The sequence below is a fragment of the Puntigrus tetrazona genome, chromosome 22 (assembly GCF_018831695.1).
Source record: "Puntigrus tetrazona isolate hp1 chromosome 22, ASM1883169v1, whole genome shotgun sequence".
Lineage (NCBI taxonomy): Eukaryota > Metazoa > Chordata > Actinopteri > Cypriniformes > Cyprinidae > Puntigrus > Puntigrus tetrazona.
In genome coordinates, this window is record NC_056720.1 from 16574500 (window position 1) to 16594499 (window position 20000).

Genomic DNA, 20000 nt, shown 5'->3' on the forward strand with positions numbered 1-20000 from the left:
GTGCTGCTGAAAGTGCGTAAGATGATCTCTGGAGAATCTGGTGATTTGTGTCTGATCCAGTAAACGTCCTTTATATCAAGATCACAGCTTATAATCACCTCAGATCCTAAACTTACTGCTGTGTTTCTTACACTCTCTGTGACTGAAGACACCATCAACAGATCTAGCAGAGAAACAAACACATATTCATTAACATACAGCATTTAATAAATCACATCTAATGTGAGAAACTCACAGATCTGAAGCGGTACGATCTTCATCGTCTGATCCTGAGGAGTGTGTTCTGTCAAACATCTCTTGCTGTGAGAGGAAACAAGAAACCTCAAGCACAGAGACTAGGGGAAGTCAGGTCGGGGCTGAAGCATGTCACTATCACACCCTGAAGTAATAGTTTAAAGAAATCCTCTTTCAGAATACATTTATTTCCCTCAAATCTAAATATATGGTTAGACAGTGATATGGGAAAATAATGTTCATAAAAACATGAAACCTGGTGCAATTGTATAGTTTGCAGCTTTAAACATTTTCAGAAATGGAGCCATCGCAAAATCACCTCGTGGTTGGCATGGCGACCATTTAACTTTGCGCCATAACCAAATTATGCGCTTTGTGTCATATCTCCTGAACCAAACATGATAACACAGAAAAGGTGTCGATGACTAACCCTGTGCTTTATGGTCAAGGATTACAATGATGCCATGGACAACATTTCAGGGGAAGAGTTAATGGTGAAATCAGCAATGAGAGAGTATCTGACCATCACATTATCACAGCTTTGACAAAAGTCCATATTATGAAGAGTTAATAGTTAATTCAGTGACATTTTAATGTAAATGTTATGTTGTCCATGAAGGGGGAAGCCAGAGTCGTGCATACGGGCAAGTACACAGATGAAAGGTAACAGATGGATGTAACAGGTGGAATAATATGTATGTGTTGTGTTGGGTGTTAATGAGGGTCCAATAGTCAAGACTATTTTGTCAGGAAATGAAAATGTCTCTCTGTGGTGTTACCACGAGGCATCGCTTTAAGAGGAGAAGTAGATTCATAAGTGTCCGGAGGAAGTATGTGGGTGCTGAGCCTCTTCTTTAATATCATGTGTTGAAATCGATGCAGTAGTCAGTGTGGAGAGATAAAGAAAGGTGTAACACGGCTCTTTTAGGCTCGTTGAAGAGCAGCCATGCTGCTGCATTCTGAATCATTTATCGAGGCTTGATTGTGCTTGCTGGAAGTCCAGAGTACAAATGACAAGGGCCTGGACAAGACGTTGTGCAGCATGCTGTTAGAAAGGGCCTGATCTTTCTGATGTTGCACAATGCAAACCTGCAAGGTCAAGATGGCTGTACAATATAGTCTTAGAAGGTCAGCTTGTCACCAAAGAATAATTTTTGATGAACCAAGCTGGAGTCGGAGTTGCAGGGAAAACTTGAAGCTCAGTCTTTGCCAGCTTGAGCTGTATGTGATGTTCTTTCATCCATGCAGAGATGTCCGCCACTATTTGATTGTCTGGTTGATGATTTTAAATCAGCTTTTACTGTCTGCTGGGCTACAGTAACAGGGTTAGGTGCTTCTAAAACCCAGTTAATCAGCTACCTTTCCCCACTGATTTTAGGGATACATTTTGGGAAGGGGAAGATTTAAGGCTAGGGACTGGGATATATATGAGTTTATATATTTTTGGACAGTAATGTTGATTCAGGATCACGTCTTACTCGCGATGATCTCTCAGTTGAATAGTAGCTGCTGAAACATGATTGGTTAAAGTTTAGTTGGTTGTTCTGTGAAAGGAATAATTTAACTGAGTCTTATAACAAAGACACTGCAATCCTCATGAAAGTCTTGCAGGATCTCAGACAGGAAGGTCATAACAGTATTGTTTCTACCCCTTTGTCTTTCGATATAAAATGATAACCCACAGACATAACTTTGGGAGAAACATGGATTCATGCAAGGTTTACGTTTGTTTGAAGGAAGAAATGCTAAAATCGATATTAAAGAACTGCTACACAACTATCTTCAATAAATTCATCTCCCCATAAAAATGTTGGTCAATAGACTGCTCAGCAAAAGTACAGTAAGGATGATAACATGGGAAACTTTTTAGGTTAAAAGGAGTAGTATGCACTGGCCTGTCTAGACACATATTGTCTTAACAAAAAGTTAGTCAATCATAAAGGGTCAGTTGCTGTATTTACATCCAGAGATGAGAAAATGGTAAGGAAAGAGATTGTGACACTACAGAGGAAAGAAGACCGAAAGGGTGCACAGGGAGTAATATGTAGGTTAATGTAATAAAGAAGTTAGTAGATATGTCTTGAGGTTATAGAAAGTGAGTACAGCAGCCCATACAGTTCCTCTATGAAGGTGTCAGTTGACCAGGAAGGCTATATATCCTTACAATATGGAGTTTAACAGTGGCTGTTACCACGATAGCATGAAACTCAATTTTTATTGCATAGGGAACAGTGGGTTGAGTCAAAATATTAAACATGAGAAGGCCAATACCCTTCCAACCTGATGGGGGTTTGAGAGAACAGCAGGGGTTGCAGCCTTCTGGAAAAATCCAGGCCTCAGTTAAGCCCAAGCTACTAAGAGTACACTGAGAAGCTATGGCAAGAATAAAGTTTGTTGACAGCTGACTCCAAAGACCCAGAAAAAACGACAGAGATGCAGCAGAAGAGGTACAGACAGGATGAGAGGGGTGCGTGAGAAGGACCAAGCAAATGCATGCTCTCATGAAATAGCTCTCATAACATTTTGTCGTTCTCAACTAAAGGATTACCAAAGATGTGAGATAGGAAGGTTATCACTTTCATTGTTATCCGCATTTTACATGTAAGAAGAAACTTCGTTTACATTGCAAGAAGATGAATGTAAAACAGTATAAAATATTTGAGAGTAGGAAACACAGGATTCATTCTCAATCCGAAGAGATGATGAGAGATTAATGAATATCCATATTATAATACAATATAATAGAGACACAAATAATTCTGATTGCAGAGACCCCTCACCTAATACACTAACTGGGTGCCAGTATGTCTGTGGAGGACCCCAAACCCCCTGGTTACCATGGTAACTAGGACACCTCTGTGTAGCAAATCAGCTCATTAAGGGAAACATATATAAATAATTACAATTAATTATGATTGCGAAGAATGAAGACCAGGAGTCAGAGATGAGATCAACGGAAGCAAAAATTTATTGAAGAAAAATAATTAGCAGTGTCATCAGCTGTAATACTCGTGTGTAGGCTGCATGCGTCACAGTAATTATACTCTGACAGAAAACATTCATTCAAAAACGTCAATACTTTCTGACTGGTTTGACCATTCAATTAAACCTGGACAAAGAACAAGTAAGGATGTAAGCACTTCTCCATCATTTGACCGTCAGCACCTCCAAGCAAACCCAAAATTGTCCAGCTACTTCATTAGAAAAATGCTTAAGCGCTTGCTCTGGCAAACATTTTATTTTAATGATAATTAATATCCATATTATAATATAATACAGACACAATTCTGCTTACTTTTTGTTTTTAAACAACTGTGTGAGAAACAGTTTAGCAATGCAACATTCTAACAACAAAAACAAATATAAACTCCCAAAACAGCAGCCAGGAAAGTTGAAATCCCGTCTGGTCGTGTTTTGATGGAAGAGTTTCTTGTGTTAGTCTCTGGTTTTGAAGTAGGCACTGCAGTGGTGGGGGCTCTAACTGTTAAACACAAATATGTAACAAAATTACTGTTAAAGCAATCAGAATGATATTTAGATTGAGAGAGAGAAAAAAAACCCTGTTGACGCTGGAAAAATGTTTACTACAGATCCAAATGTCTACATTTCCTGTAGAAATGACAGTAAAAATACTGTATTAATATTTATAGTATATTTTATAATATATATATATATAATGTATTTACAGTAATTTAATGGTCTAAGGTCAGTAACATTCAAAAATACAGACATGGACAAAATTGTTGGTACCCTTTGGTCAATGAAAGAAAAAGTCACAATGGTCACAGAAATAACTGTTATCTGACAAAAGTAATAATAAATAAAAATTCTATAAATGTTAACCAATGAAAGTCAGACATTGTTTTCAAACCATGCTTCAACAGAATTATTTAAAAAAATAAACTCACGAAACAGGCATGGACAAAAATGATGGTACCCCTAGAAAACACTGAAAATAATGTGACCAAAGGGACATGTTAATTCAAGGTGTGTCCACTAATTAGCATCACAGGTGTCTACAACCTTGTAATCAGCCATTGGGCCTATATATATGGCTCCAGGTAATCACTGTGTTGTTTGGTGATATGGTGTGTACCACACTCGACATGGACCAGAGGAAGCAAAGGAAAGAGTTGTCTCAAGAGATCAGAAAGAAAATTATAGACAAGCATGTTAAAGGTAAAGGCTATAAGACCATCTCCAAGCAACTAGATGTTCCTGTGACTACAGTTGCACATATTATTCAGAAGTTTAAGATCCATGGGACTGTAGCCAACCTCCTGGACGTGGCGCGCAGGAGGAAAATTGATGACAAATCTAAGAGACGGATAATCCGAATGGTAACAAAAGAGCCTAGAAAGACTTCTAAAGAGATTCAAGGTGAACTTCATGCTCAAGGAACATCCGTGTCAGATCGCACCATCCGTCGTTGTTTGAGCCAAAGTGGACTACATGGGAGAAGACCAAGGAGGACACCATTGTTGAAAACGAATCATAAAAAGCAAGACTGGAATATGCCAAACTACATGTTGACAAGCCACAAAGCTTCTGGGAGAATGTCCTGTGGACAGATGAGACAAAAATCGAAGTTTTTGCCAAGGCACATCAGCTGTATGTTCACAGACGAAAAAATGAAGCATATCAAGATAAGAACACTGTCCCTACTGTGAAACATGGAGGAGGCTCTGTTATGTTCTGGGGCTGCTTTGCTGCGTCTGGCACAGGGTGTCTTGAATCTGTGCAGGGTACAATGAAATCTCAAGACTATCAAGGAATTCTAGAGAGAAATGTACTAGCCAGTGTCAGAAAGCTTGGTCTCAGTCGCAGGTCATGGGTCTTGCAACAGGACAATGACCCAAAACACACCGCTAAAAACACCCAAGACTGGCTAAGAGGAAAAAATTGGACTATTGTAAAGTGGCCTTCTATGAGCCCTGACCTCAATCCTATTGAGCATCTTTGGAAGGAGCTGAAACATGCAGTCTGGAAAAGGCACCCTTCAAACCGGACACAACTGGAGCAGTTTGCTCATGAGGAGTGGGCCAAAATACCTGCTGAGAGGTGCAGAAGTCTCATTGACAGTTACAGGAAGCGTTTGATTGCAGTGATTGCCTCAAAAGGTTGCGCAACAAAATATTAAGTTAGGGGTACCATCATTTTTGTCCAGGTCTGTTTCATGAGTTTATTTTTTTTTAATAATTCTGTTGAAGCATGGTTGAAAAACAATGTCTGACTTTCATTGGTTAACATTTATAGAATTTTATTTATTATTACTTTTGTCAGATTAAAGTTATTTCTGTGACCATTGTGACTTTTTCTTTCATTGACCAAAGGGTACCAACAATTTTGTCCACGTCTGTATATATAAATGTAAATAAAAATATGCAATGAGAACTGTGTAAATTTGGTTATTGTTCATTTGTAATCCTTGCAATAACATTTTAATATTTATACAGATTCAGTGAAGAAAACATTGCTACGAACGATATAACTATTATCATTAGAAACAATTCCTAATATTCGTGTTAAGCACAAAATACTATGATAACAGTGAATAGCGATGATAGCAAAGCTTCAAAATGAACAAACTTTTGTTACGGGCAAGAAGCAAAGACAGTTTTTTCCCCCTAAAATTTAGCATCTTTTGAGAAATTTCGCCATTAGTTGATTAATAGATTTGCCAGCTTGAATCACATGTCACATGACAACGAGCATGAGGTTATTGTTTACATGGTTGTCAAATGTACACAGAGCGAATGCGGGCCACCATGTCATCATGGCGTAGCAAAAGTTACGCGTTTTACATCAAAAATGCAAAATGTGTTTTAAAAATGCAAGTAAACATGGGATAAGCCAGCAATGATTGTTTCTACACACCTTTAACTTGCAGATTTTGTTTGTATTTCACTTTTGGGATAGAGCAGGAGAACTCTCCTGTATCGTTGAACCTCAGATTTTTGAGTTTGACGCTGAAGTTTCCTTTCTCGTTGGAAAAGCTTTCTATTCGATCTTTGAACATTGCATTCTGTTCTTTTGTTGAGGAAATATTTTTCTCAATATTCAACACAACCACACTAATGTTGTATCTCCAAAACACGTTAATTTCCTCTGGTTTTAACACTTTGTCTGTGTAAGAACATGGTAAGATGACAGTCGCTCCAACATCTCCAGTGATATGACCTGGATCCTGCAGAGACACTGGAGACAACAGTAAATGCCTTAGTAAGCAAATAAACCAATTCTACAGTATGGAACGTTTTAATGGATAATTATTAAATATCTAATTTGAGGTCTGTAAATACAAACCTTTGTCTATTAGAGGTAGAAATAATATGAACCAGCATCTGCAAAAAAGAAAGAAAAGTATTTGTCTATGACATGCTTAGGCCATGGTTCTTGTCAAATGAAAACTAGGGATGCAACAAAACCATTTTTCAGAACCGATCCGATACCGAAAACTGTGAGTATCTGCTGATACTGAACCAATCGGATGCCAGTGCAGTTTCTTTTTATTTTAAATCGATGTAAAAATTCTCTAAATGTCACTCTTGTGTGTATTAAACACAATCTACTACATACAGACAACTTCATTTTAATAAAAAAATAACAAAAGTAATAAATAAAAGTGAGTGTTAAAATGTTACACGTTGCTCTTTGTATAGCTGTGAAATACATGAATGAAAAACATAAATATAAATATGCCTTTATAAAGAAGCATATACCATAAAAATGTAAAGCCTGGTAATGAAGACAGAAACATACAAGACAAGAACAAGAAAGACAAAAGGTTCCAATAGAGACCAACACAAAGCCCTCCATGCGCAGAATGATGCTCATGAAGCACTAGAGAAACAATAAAATGAATAAGATAACACACCAAAACGTACGTGTCTAGTAGAAGAAGAATGGCGCCCAGGGCAGACAGAATAACTCCTACTGATCGCCCAGGTCAAATGGAGAGCTAAGGTCTATCAAGACCAAGGCCAAAGACTGCCTGGTATCAGGGGTGAGCATAACATCCTTCATAACTCTTTAAAGAGCCGATTCAGTGCTGTGACGGCCTTTAAAACTGATTGAAATTTCTCATACATGTTGTTATCATTCAAGAAAGACAAAAGTCGGCTCAGGATCACTTTTTCTAGATTTTATTTTTTTTTAAATGAAAGGGGTCGGGTATGGTCCAGCAAAGAGACATTTGCTGATGACAGCACAAGTCAGGGCCAATAACATTAAAGATTTAAGTCAAAAACGTGCGAGTGGTTTCCTCTTCTCTTTTAATGATAGATTATCATTAATATGATAGGCTGCTTTGCTAGGCTATACAATCCTGGGGAAGACTGCTGATGTGACAGTTGTTCAGAAGACACTCATTGACAACCTTCACAAGGAGGGTAAGACACAAACATTCATTGCCAAAGAAGCTGGCTGTGAACAGAGTGCTGTATTCAAGCATGTTAATAGAAAGTTGAGAGGAAGGAAAATGTGTGGAATAAAGAGATGCACAACCAACCGAGAGAACCGCAGCCTTAAGAGGATCGTCAAGCAAAATCAATTCAAGAATTTGAGTGAACTTCACAAGGAATGGACTGAGGCTGGGGTTAAGGCATCACACACAGATAGGTCAAGGAATCAGGTTACAGTTGATTTCTTCCTCTTGTTGAGCCACTCCTGAACCACAGACAACGTCAGAGGCGTTTTACCTGGACTAAGGAGAAGAAGAACTAGACTATTGTCCAGTGACCCAAAGACCTCTTTTCAGATGAGAGCAGGTTTTGAGAAATCGAGGTCCTAGAGTCTGGAGGAATGGTGGAAAAGCTCATAACCCAAGTTGCTTGAAGTGCAGGGTTAAGTTTCCACAGTCTGTGAGGATTTGGGGACTTGTTAGGACATCAATGTATCGTCTGGAGCTGCATGGATTTGTTTGTTTTTTTACTGGAATATTTCCTTATTGGGCAAAAAGATTGAGAATCACATTATCTTCAGGAAATGGACTGTATTTTGATGTCAATTTTAATGTATTACCCAATAAAATAAGAGACTAACTAGAGTGAGAAAACTATAATGGAAAACAAATAATGACTTATTTTCTCCAAATAATGACAAAGTTATGGCAAGAAATCAAAAACAGGAAATTAGAACCAGGAAGAAGAGTGGGTGAGACTGACAGAGACTTTAAACCTATAAATAAAAAAAAACAAAAAAAAAAACGCACACACACACAGATATAAATACAAACACACACACACACACAGCTATAAATATACACACACACACACACACACAGCTATAAATACACACACACACACACACACTACCGTTCAAACGTTTCACTTACAAATTCCTTATTTTTGAAAGAAAAGCATGAAAAGTTTTGAGTGGTCAATCAGAAATACACTCTATTCATTGCTAATGTGATAAATTACTATTCTAGCTGCAAATGTCTGCAGTATCAACAATCTGCAATATCAGTGTATAGAGGTCCATTTCCAGCAACTATCACTCCAGTGTTGTAATGCGCTTGCTCATTGCGTCGGAAGGCTAGCGGATGATTAGAAAACCCTTGTGCAATCATGCTAGCACAGCTGAAAACAGTTTATCTGGTTAGAGAAGCTATAAAACTGACCTTCCTTTGAGCAGTTTGATTATCTGGAGCATCACATTTGTGGGCTCTATTAAACGCTCAAAATGGCCAGAAAAAGAGAACTTTCACGTGAAACTCGACAGTCTATTCTTCTTCTTAGAAATGAAGGCTATTCCATGCGAGGTATTTGCCAGGAAACAACGGTGTGTAATACTCCCTTCAGAGAACAGAACAGACCGGCTCTAACCAGAGTAGAGAGAGAAGTGGGAGGCATTGTTTCCCAACTGAGCAAGAAGATAAGTACATTAGAGTCTCTAGTTTGAGAAATAGACACCTCACAGGTCCTCAACTGGCAGCTTCATTAAATAGTACCTGCAAAACGCCAGTGTCAACATCTACAGTGAAGAGGTGACTCTGGGATGCTGGCCTTCAGGACAGAGTGGCAAAAAAGCCACATCTGAACCTGGCCAATAAAAGAAAAAGATTAATATGGGCAAAAGAACACAGACATTGGAAAAGATTGGAAAAAAGGGTTATGGACGAATGAATCAAAGTTTGAGGTGTTTGGATCACACAGAAGAACATTTGTGAGATGCAGAACAACTAAAAAGATGCCAGAAGAGTGCCTGATGCCATCTGTCAAGCGTGGTGAGGGTAACGTGATGGTCTGGGGTTGCTTTGGTGCTGGTAAAGTGGCAGGTGTTCAGGGTAAAAGGGATTTTGAATAAGGAAGGCTATCACTCCATTTTGCGATGCCATACCCAGTGGACAGCGCGTGACTGGATCCAGTTTCATCCTACGGCAGGACAATGACCCAAAGCACATCTCCAAATTGTGCAAGAACTATTTAGAGAAGAAGCAGGCAGCTGGTATTCAGTCACCAGATCTAAACCCCAGCTAGAAGTGCCCATCCAGCCAATCCAACTTGTGTGAAGCCTGGGGTGACATTTCTCCAGGTTACCTCAACAAATTAACCAAAGGTCTGCAACGCTGTAATTGCTGCAAATGAAGGATTATTTGACAAAGGCAAAGTTTTAAGGAAAAAAGTTACATAAACATGAAGTCTTATGTTTATGTAACTTCAGTGCTGCATATCAAAACACTTTATTTTTGTAACCGATTTCGAAAAGCTATATGTCTTTTTCTTTTAAACAATGGAGAAGACTGCTTTGGCAACGGTTCAGAAAATGTGTGTGTAACATCTCAAAACGGTTCAAAGTTCTCCTAAGACAAGGACGGGTATTGTTTGGGATGAAGACTATGGTGAGGTGTCTATGTGTAGAAATCTGATCCAAATGTTGTGATCAGTAAGACTTTAAGTTTTTTATACTAAGTCTTTAATCTAAATTATTCCCGTTATCAAAACTGATTTCTCAGCATAATACTCCAGCATTCGGATTGAAAGTCATGCTGATTTATTATCAGTGCTGGAAACACTTACACATTTGTTTAGAATCTTTTGATGAATAGAAAACTAAAAAGAAAACGTCTGCGAGATGTCTGTAAAAGAGCTCTTGGTCTGGAAAGCATCTGCTGTCTCATAAACATCTTAAAGACATCTAGTAGACGTCTATTTACAGACGTCTCCGAGATGTGTGTGCTCTATCAGGGTGTACTTATAAATAAACCGCGGCCCACACTATCTGTCAAACTCGAGTTCAAGTTTAATCGTCATTTCCACCCCGAGGTGAAGGTCTCGAGGTGTTTGTGAAGCATCACGACGAGCATCGAAAGGTTAGGTAGCTTGACGTGCACGCGCGCAACAAACCGGAACACGTTGAAAAAGTTGACAGTAGATCAAACACACCGCTGTGTTCCCGTTAACCTCCGCGGCGACATGAAGACCACGCCTTTCTCGACTTCGCCGTTACTAACATTTTAAAATATCTCATCTATCTAAAGTTTCCGTGTTATCGCTCGCCTCTGTGCGACAGAAGACCAAAACACGTCAAGGACTAAACGCTAAAACATACCTCACAGCACCGGCCTCCATCTTAGCGTTTGTCTTAAGATACTTCAGTCAAGAAACGAATTCAACGCTGGGAGAAAACAATGTTTTCGTTAAAGGCTGCGCTTCGGTCCGTTTTATTTTCAGTATTGTTCTTATTCTTCACTCGAAAACCTTTCCTCTTGTTCACCCGGATGCACGTCATTGAACACTGGCACGTCATAACCCCTTGGTCACTTAAAGTTAAACAGTGTGTTTATTGTTATGATTGTCTCCGTACGAATGTGTTTGGTGCAGCATAGGTTTAGTCTGTGAAAGCGCGTTCAACTTCGTGAAATGGACGAGGGAAGACTATCTGGACATTTCTACAGAGCTTCATGCGAGCTCCTTCAGGCCACTCCATAGAATTGCACGATTTCTTTTCTTTTAGTTTCGTCTAATGCAATTTTTTTATTAAGTTGAACTGTATTAAACATTATATTAAACGAAGATAAAATTTGGTATATTATTTCTTAAAAGTTTTGTTATTATTTTTGAAAAGGTTTTAGGGTTTCTTTTAAAAAGCGATGAACTTTCCATTCATTTATCTAATTTTTTATATTGGATTCTTATATACAAACACACTTTTTTCTCACAGTTAATAGACAGTTAATATGGAATAAAAGTTTTAAAATATAAGAACAAATAAATTTTGTATACTAATTGGTTTAAAATTTGTATTGGTAAACAATGAAGGATATTTACAAACATATAATGATTTTTTTTATAAAGAAATGTGGTATTCCTGTACCTCCACATGAATATAATACTGCAGCTGACGATATACAGCGGGATTTGTGAGGCTTTGACAAGGTTTCAGGGAATCTAAGCAATCATCATTTTAAAAAGAGATCTTGTTAAATGGTATTAATATTAAATGCGGAAAATGTAATAATAACTTTTAGATGTTTGATTCCCTGCAACAGTTCGATGTAAGAACTTCTGGAATAACTACTTTGAGAACATCAGATGGAAATTGGATCTAAAATAACAAATTCTGTGTCACAAAGAAAGTGAAATGTGAAAGTGAAAGTAAAAGAGATGTCATTTTCTGTTTTGATAAAAAAAAAGGCAGTGAGCACTAACTAGAGCACAGAACAGACACTAGTGTGTGTGCACTAACATATTCTATCACCACTACCCTGAGACGCAGTGACATCTGCAAGACGTCTATCGGACGCCTCCTTTAAGATGTCAAATAGCCGTCTATAAGATGTCTTTAAGATGTTTATGACTTAGAATGTATGTGAAACTGACATGTGTAATACATCTAACAGCAGATGCTTTCCAGATCTTTAACAGATGTACATGTGCTATCTGGGTACTACACTTTATATTTCAATTAATTTATTTCCATCAAGTATGTTTAGGTTCATAATGAACACTATCATCGCTGTCTTCTATTTAGCATTCTCCCCACTCAGGACCGCTCACAGTACAGCTGTGCCGCCTCGTCATTGGATAAAGACCAACAACAGATGTTGGAAGTGCGCACGTTCTCATAGAGTGCAGTGTACTCTAAAGATGCCATATCTGTAACAGCAAGCACTTACAGATCCTCCATGATGTTAACACTAAAACAGCTAATGAGGGCACATGTCTGGTAAGCGCTACCACGAAACCAATATACTTAGACCTCCAAGTTCTAAACAAGTGCTTCTGAAGGTGGTTCGAGTCGTCCTGTACCATGATGGTCAGAGTCTGGACACGTATGCGGTGCTGGACAATGGCTCTGAACGCACAATCCTCTTGTCATCAGCAGCCCAAAAGCTAGGACTCATCGGTGAAGCGGAAGACTTAGCTTTGAGAACGATAAGGCATGACCTCACTGCACTTAAAAAAGCAGCAGTATCTTTCAGAATCTCAACACCGTCCCAACCACACAAGAGGTATCACATCCAGAAAGACTTCACGGCCGAACCCTTAAGCTAGAGACCTGCAATCCCGCGGGAGTACCACGGGTCTCGCAGGACCCGACGCAACCCAGTGCGGCGCGGGACGAAATTTGATATGTGAACGCGGGTGCGGGCGGTAAGGTCCTCGTGTGTGCGGGTTGCGGGAGAATAAAATTATTTGCGGGACTCCCGCAAAATGGAAATATCTTAAAATTAAATTGTTATTATTATTTATCTGCTGCACAAAAGCAACACAAACAACTCAAAATAACGTAAATTCTCACGTGGTTCTTGCGAGGAACAAAGACCATAGACCCACATCGAGGCAAAATGTCTGAAGAGCATGACACAGGTGGAGCGCTTAGTGCTACAGATATTAGTTCATTATTAAAGAAAGGAACATACAGAACTACAAAGCCAAACAAAGGGAAATCCGATATTTGGAAATGTTTTTTTATAGTATGTGACGGTATGGAAAGCACCTTCCCTTTGCGAGCTGCAACAAATGCAGCAAAATACTCTCATACAAATTCAAATTCAAATTTTATTTGTCACATACACATACATACATGGTACAACATGCAGTGAAATGCTTTTTACAACTGTCCAGCATCAAAATAGAAAACAGAAAAACAGAATTTAAATATATATAAATATAAAATAATGTATAAAAAATGTATAAAAAAGTGTGCAAAGTTTAAAAAATAAAATGTAAATAAGTGTAGTGTAAAAAAAAAATAAGTGTAAAATGTAAAGTGGCTGTGCGAGTGTCCAGTGCAAAGTGGCTAGTGCAATTGTCCAAGTAAGTGGCGAGTATCTGGGGAAAGAGGGGTGAACATCGGAATCCCGGTAATTAGGTGCTGGGTGTTCTCTGGTTCAGACTCCGAATGGCCTGCGGGAAGAAGCTCCTCCTCTCTCTGTGTTTGCCTTCAGGGAACAGCGCGCTTCCTGAACGCAGCAGAGAAAAGAGTCCATTGTTGGGATGGCTGAGGTCTTCCACGATCTTCCTGGCTCTGGTACAGCACCGCTTGTTGTAGATGTGCTGCAGCACAGGGAGCTCAGTGCGGATGGTGCGCTCAGCTGACCGCACCACCTTCTGAAGGGCTCGCCTGTCCTGCATGGTGCTGTTTCCAAACCAGGAGGTGATGTTTCCGTCAGGACACTCTCGATGGTGCAGGTGTAAAAGTTCCTGAGCACCTGAGATGGGAGTCTGAAGTCCCTTAAGCGCCTCAGATGGTATAGACGCTGCCGGGCCTTCTTCACCAGGGTGTTGATGTGACAGGACCAAGACAGCTCCTGCGTGATGTGAACACCCAGGTACCGAAACTGTCCACTCTCTCCACTGGGGTCCCGTCGATCTTGATGGGATGGTAAGAGCGCACCTGCTTCGTGCTGAAGTCCACTATTAACTCCTTTGTTTTGCTGACGTTCCAGGAGCAGATTGTTCTCCTGACACCATCTCTCCAGGTTGTTGATCTCCTGGAGGTAGGCCATCTCATCGTTGTTGGAGATCAGGCCCACCACGACAGTGTCGTCAAGCAAATTTAATGATGGTGGTGGAGTTTGTAGTGGCCACACAGTCATGTGTGTACAGCGAGTACAGCAGGGGCTCAGAACACAACCCTGAGGGGCTCCAGTGCTGAGAGTGAGGAGGATGAGGTGTGTTTTCCCATCCGTGCGGCTTGTGGTCTGTCGGTCAGGAAGTTGGTGATCCAGTGACGCAGGGATGGGCTGAGTCCCAGGACCTCCAACTTCGAGGTGAGCGTGGAGGGAACTATGGTGTTGAATGCTGAACTATAGTCCACGAACAGCATTTTCACATAGTTCCCTTTCCTAAAATCCAGGTGGCTTGTGGTTGTGTGGAGGAGGTGTGTGATGGCATCCTCCGTAGACCGGTTTTGGCGGTAAGCAAACTGAAGTGGGTCCAGTGTGTCCGGTAGTGATGCGGTGATGAAGTCTCTGACGAGTCTCTCGAAGCACTTCATCACTACAGACGTCAGAGCTACAGGGCGGTAATCATTTAGGCAAGATGGTTGAGGTTTCTTCGGCAGGTTGAGGTTTCTTCGGCAACCACAAGCCTGGAACTTCAGGTCTGAAGCGTCATGTGTGCACAGTTTTAATGTTTACATGCGGGCGGGAGCGGGACAAAACTTGAATATTGCTGACGGGAGCGGAAAAAAAATCTATATTGTTGCGGGAGCGGGCGGGAGCGGGACAGAACCTTGCGGGAGCGGGCGGGAGCAGGACTGAAAAATCTGTCCCGCACAGGTCTCTACCTTAAGCCTCCTAGAGTACTCATATCCTGTCATCACCTTGCAGCAGAAATACCATCACTTTAAGGACCACTCCAGCCGATCCACAAAGCATGTCCATTGCTCCTAATTGGAGCGGACCATCCACACCTTATTACTCCTATAGATCCTGTCCGCCTTGGACCGCTAGGGGCCCGGTGGCGGTTAAGACACGATTGGGATCGGCCCTGCAAGGACCAGCGCGACTGCTGGAGGTAACGCTCTACATATCAACTTTAGTCCTTCACAGCTGTTCCAAAACGTTGAGAGGCTTTGGCAGGCAGATGTCATTCCTGTGAAATCAGAAAGTGAAGCCACACGCTCAAAGCAAGACCAAGAGGCAATGTATTTTCTTCAATCTCAAACCACAAGAGTGCTAGTGGACAGAGTGTGTCGATACGCCACCCTATTACTACCCAAGACCAACATGCCACTTCTACAAGCCCCCAAAGATGCAGTTCTGCCGAATTTAAGAAACACAGAAAGGAGTCTCGAAAGAGATCCCACCAAAGCTGCTGCCTACCAGGAAGAAATAAATAAGCTGGAAATAACTGGGTATGCTGTAAAACTCTCAAGAAAGAGGGTGAGTCACGGTTCCTTCCTCATCACCTAGTCCAGCATAATGACAAGAACCATGTAGTTTTTAACTGTTCTTTCCAGTTTCACGGCCAAGTTCTGAATGATTACCTGCTACCTGGTCCGGCCCTAGGGCCATCATTGCTTGGCATCCTCTGACGCTTCCGCAAGCATATAGTTGCCGTGAGTGGTGATATCAAAGGGATGTTCCACCAGGTACGTTTACTACCGAAAGACAAACATCTCCTTCAGTTTGTGTGGCGTAACCTGGACAGAAACTGGCCTCCAGACATATTCGAATGGCAGGTATTGCCCTTTGGTACAACGTGTAGTCCATGTTGTGTCATTTATGCTATGCAGTGACATGTTATAGACCACACAGAGCCTGAGGATGAGATGAGATCCACAATAGAGAGGAATTTCTACGTGGATAACTGCCTACACAGTCTCCCATCACCTCAGAAAGCCAAACAGCTAGTGGACAGACTCTGTGAACTCCTTGACACTGGAGGTTTCCAACTTCGTCAGTGGGCTAGTAGGAATCCACACTAGAATTGAGATGGCACTGTCAATCAGATACATTCAGTTACAAACCCTGCAAAGTAAAGCCAGAACAATGTACTCTGCACTACATTTATAGAGTACTGGCAACCAAGTACAATCCCCTCGGGTTCATCCTTCTGTTCACCACTCAAGCTAAATTGTTAGTCCAAAGATTATGGAATAAACAAAGAGAATGGGATGATCCCAATTTGCCATAGGACCCTGGCATCCCTTTCTCCTGGCATCATGGAGACAGTGGGATAAGGAACTTCCTAACTTGGCCACCATCACACTGCATCGCTGTCTTGTAACTTAAGTAACAGACCAGACTAACGTCACCAGACAGATCCACATATTCTGTGACGCTTCTGAGTTGGCGTATGGGTCTGTCGCCTATTTGCGCACAGAAGAGCATCAAGGCCAAACCCAGGTTACCTTTATCATTGCGAAGTTCAGAGTTGCTCCTAAACGATGACAGACTATTCCCAGACTGGAGTCATGTGCCGCTGTGAATGGCGCTCAGCTGGCCAAACTGCTCGAAATGGAACTCACTTTGAAAATCAGTCAAGTGTTCATGTGGACAGACTCCACAACTGTCCTTAATTGAATAAATTCTGAATCCTGTAGATACAAAATGTTTGTTGGGTTCCTCCAGAAGAGCTGGAGGAAGTGTTTGGGCGTCCTTGCTTAGACTGCTGCCCCTGTGACCCATCCCCAAATAAGCTGAAGATAATGGAAAATGAATGGACATGGATTAGCCTTGCCTGAAATAGAGATGAAAGTAGGGAGCTGCAGTGAAGGAAGGAGTGAAATAAATGCAGTCAAGACGGACAGTTCTGCCCCTCTCGGAGTGGAATAGATACCTATCAATCACAACATTCTCTTGAAGAGACTAGAAAACTATGTTGGCATTAGTAAAAGTGCTCTATGATGGTTCAAGTCATATCTATCTGTCCGCTATCAGTTTGTAGCACTAAATGAGGAGGTATCATATCGTTCACAAGTGAAATATGGTGTACCTCAAGGCTCAGTGCTAGGACCGTTACTTTTCACACTTTACATGTTACTTGTGGGAGATATTATCAGGAGACATGTTATGGTATGAGGAAGTATAAGGCTAACATTGATACAAAATGTTCATTTTGTCAATTTCAAGTCAAGTCAAGTCAAGTGGCTTTCTGTGCAGTACATAGTGAAATGAGACACTGTTTCTCCAGGACCTGGTGCTACGTGGAGTCACAATTACAACAAAATACAAAAGAACTCACATATTGAGCTGAGACAGTGCCTTAGACACATAAAGTGCAAAGTGTGCAGACTAGTGCACATTTTTTTTTTATTTTGTCTTAAAAAGGAAGTGGAGTCGCATCATCCATCTTTTTCTTTTCATTTCTATGAATTCAGTGCATCACATGATCAACTGTTGAATTTATTGCTACGCTCAAATAAGCACGGAAAGCACCTTTGGCTTTAATAGAAATGACTGTAAAGGAGAATAAGCCCCCCACAGTCTGGCAAGACAGTTTTTTTTACTTCTAGCTAACGACTACAAACGCTACAAAGACGTGAACGAAAGCTGCATCCCAAATGACTCAAACACATTATACACTTTTAGACTATAGTGTATACTATGTACACAAACACAACAAACACATTGTGACACTGTGCAAAGATGAAACTGTGCTGCCATGTGCTTTTTAAAACCGTTTTCATATCAGCTCAGAAAACACGTTTGGTTTGCTTTGGGTTCCAAAAAACGGAGGTAACTTTCAGGGCATGTAAGTGTAGAAGATGTGTATTGATCAAAATATGAATGAATCATAAGTGACGCTAATACAGCCATTTGCATGTCAAGTTATTCTTCCATTATAATCCTATATGCCTGTGTGCGAGAGGAAAGCCTGCATGGAAAGATCCCGCAGACCCTCAGAGATGACGAAAAATATCTGTATGCAATTCCGGCACAGTCTTTAGGCAGAGCACAGAGTACAAGTACAGGCTTGTACCTTTTTTAAGCTTCGAAGGAAACGGTCTTCTGCTCTTAAACCTAAACTTGAGAATACTTTGAGATACTGTAACTACTTTGTAACGACTTTAGAAATGTGAGATTTGATTGAAACAGCATTTTAACAGCTTTAGCCCTATTAGTGACAAATATATATATATATATATATATATATATATATATATATATATATATATATATATATGCCCAAATACAATGCTAAATGTTAAACACACCGCACCAGACACAACAACACAACCCTGCACTACATTAAAAAATAAAATCACCTACCACTGAAATTGATGTGACACCGACAGCTGCATGTTGAGAATGACACTAGATCTTTCTCCACAGCCAGAAGGAGCTCAGAGAGCCCACCCCTCACATTCCTTTCCTTTCCCAGCTTCTCTGTCCTGTACGGTTTTTAGCTCTCTCATAACACACACTATTTCAACATTACAAACTCTCTTGGTTTTGTCTCTTTCTCTGGTCACAAACAGTAATAATACTATGATACTTTCATTATTTATTTGAATTGTTTTCTTGACTTAGGTCCACTTATAAAGTCAGGTATATAGTATGTAGTGAATAAAAACAACATCATTCGCTCAGCACATGAGCTTAATTAACATTTTAATTTTATTATTCATCATAAAAATAAACTTTCAGAGAGACACGGTCGACTTTATATTTTTCGGTGGCGTCTTTGTTAGCGTTGAGTCTCGTGTTTGTTCAGACCTCATTAAAAATAAATATTTAGGTTTAGGCATAAATAAGGAAGGCATTTAAAAGTTGCATGTAAAAGTTGAATCATGTACCAGGATTTATTTATTTATTAATATTTAGTTATTTGCATTTTCGCAGAATTGAAACTCAAACTCACCGTTGAATACTAGTCAAAAATACGGCTTCAGAATCAATATCTGCTTGTTTGAGAGGAAAAATGAAGTAATAGTGGACTCTGGATCCTAGAGACTTGGATATCCATAGTTCCAGAAACAAAACGGCTGATTTGCTTTTTTTACAAATACTGAAAAAATATTATTTATAGTATTTCATATTTACTTGCACCTAATCTGTCAGGTATTAAATCAGAGACTCAAACGCATAATGATAAATACTGAATAATAATTGAAGTATAGATAATAATAATAATAATAATAATAATAATAATAATAATAATAATAATAATAATAATAATAATAAGAATTAGATTGTGAGCCTATATATATATATATATATATATATATATATATATATATATATATATATATATATATATATATATATATATACTCCCAAACAGAAGGTGGCACTAATAAACTGGATGACCACAACCATTTAAAATAACAAACTAATAAAGGGTTAACAAAGAGGGCGGGGTCAAAAATAATAGACAGAAGCTCTTGACAGATGCAAAGAAACTCTGTCACCAAACTAAGAATAAACCAGACTGAAGTGACAGGATCCTCACATGAACAGATGCATGAAAGCGAATATCAGCACACAAGCTTTATTATATTTTCATCTTTTACTTTAGCACAGCGAGAGAGATAGTGTTATAGTCACACGTGTGATATCTGTGTTAGCTTTGAATATAACTGTGACATGAAACATTAAAAACAATCATTTACAAAGCACTCCATAAATAATCAGTACACTGAAGCTAAATCTGCATGATATTAAAACAGCGCTGTCTTTCATACAACTTTAGACACAAAACTAAGTAACAGGCTAATTTTATTCACCGTTAACAGGAAGTTAAGGTATGTTTGCGCTGACCACAGCACACTCTTTTACTTTTACTTTTGAAAGTGTTAATCTCTAATACCTGTAACATATAAATAAAAGGTTTTATGTTTAGTTGATTTTGTGATCAGATGGTGTT

General features: G+C 39.7%; 3 protein-coding genes across 3 annotated transcripts in view; all 3 read right to left on the reverse strand.

Moving 5' to 3' along the window:
• The window catches only part of LOC122327852, a 19822-nt gene extending 1396 nt beyond the window's left edge, over positions 1–18426 (reverse strand). Inside the window, exons 1-3 of the mRNA XM_043223508.1 lie at positions 18404–18426; positions 236–300; positions 1–163 (exon numbers count right to left, since the gene is read on the reverse strand). The exon at positions 1–163 is cut by the window's left edge and continues 170 nt beyond it. Coding sequence (XP_043079443.1) covers positions 1–163; positions 236–260 — 188 coding nt within the window. The 5' untranslated portion in view covers positions 261–300; positions 18404–18426. The remainder of the gene's footprint in view (positions 164–235; positions 301–18403) is intronic.
• On the reverse strand, positions 3180–11161 carry LOC122327853 (sodium channel subunit beta-4-like). Its single transcript, XM_043223509.1, has 4 exons — positions 10789–11161; positions 6541–6578; positions 6112–6432; positions 3180–3715 (listed from the first exon to the last, which is right to left on the reverse strand). The coding sequence occupies exons 1-4, from the start codon at positions 10806–10808 to the stop codon at positions 3579–3581; spliced, it is 516 nt and encodes a 171-aa protein (XP_043079444.1). The 5' UTR covers positions 10809–11161; the 3' UTR covers positions 3180–3578.
• Positions 18427–19611: 1185 nt separating the features above from the next.
• LOC122327837 overlaps positions 19612–20000 on the reverse strand; it is a 2006-nt gene continuing 1617 nt past the window's right edge. The window contains exon 6 of the mRNA XM_043223484.1: positions 19612–20000. This exon is cut by the window's right edge and continues 270 nt beyond it. The gene's annotated coding sequence lies outside the window, so the exon portion shown is untranslated.

Excerpts from the sequence above, each read along its gene's own strand:
- LOC122327853 (XM_043223509.1), bottom strand. The coding sequence starts at position 10,808 with ATGGAGGCCGGTGCTGTGAG. Across the intron at positions 6,579-10,788 it reads ATGGAGGCCGGTGCTGTGAG|ATGCTGGTTCATATTATTTC; the intron begins GTATGTTTTAGC and ends TCTTTTTTGCAG. Across the intron at positions 6,433-6,540 it reads TCTACCTCTAATAGACAAAG|TGTCTCTGCAGGATCCAGGT; the intron begins GTTTGTATTTAC and ends TGTTGTCTCCAG.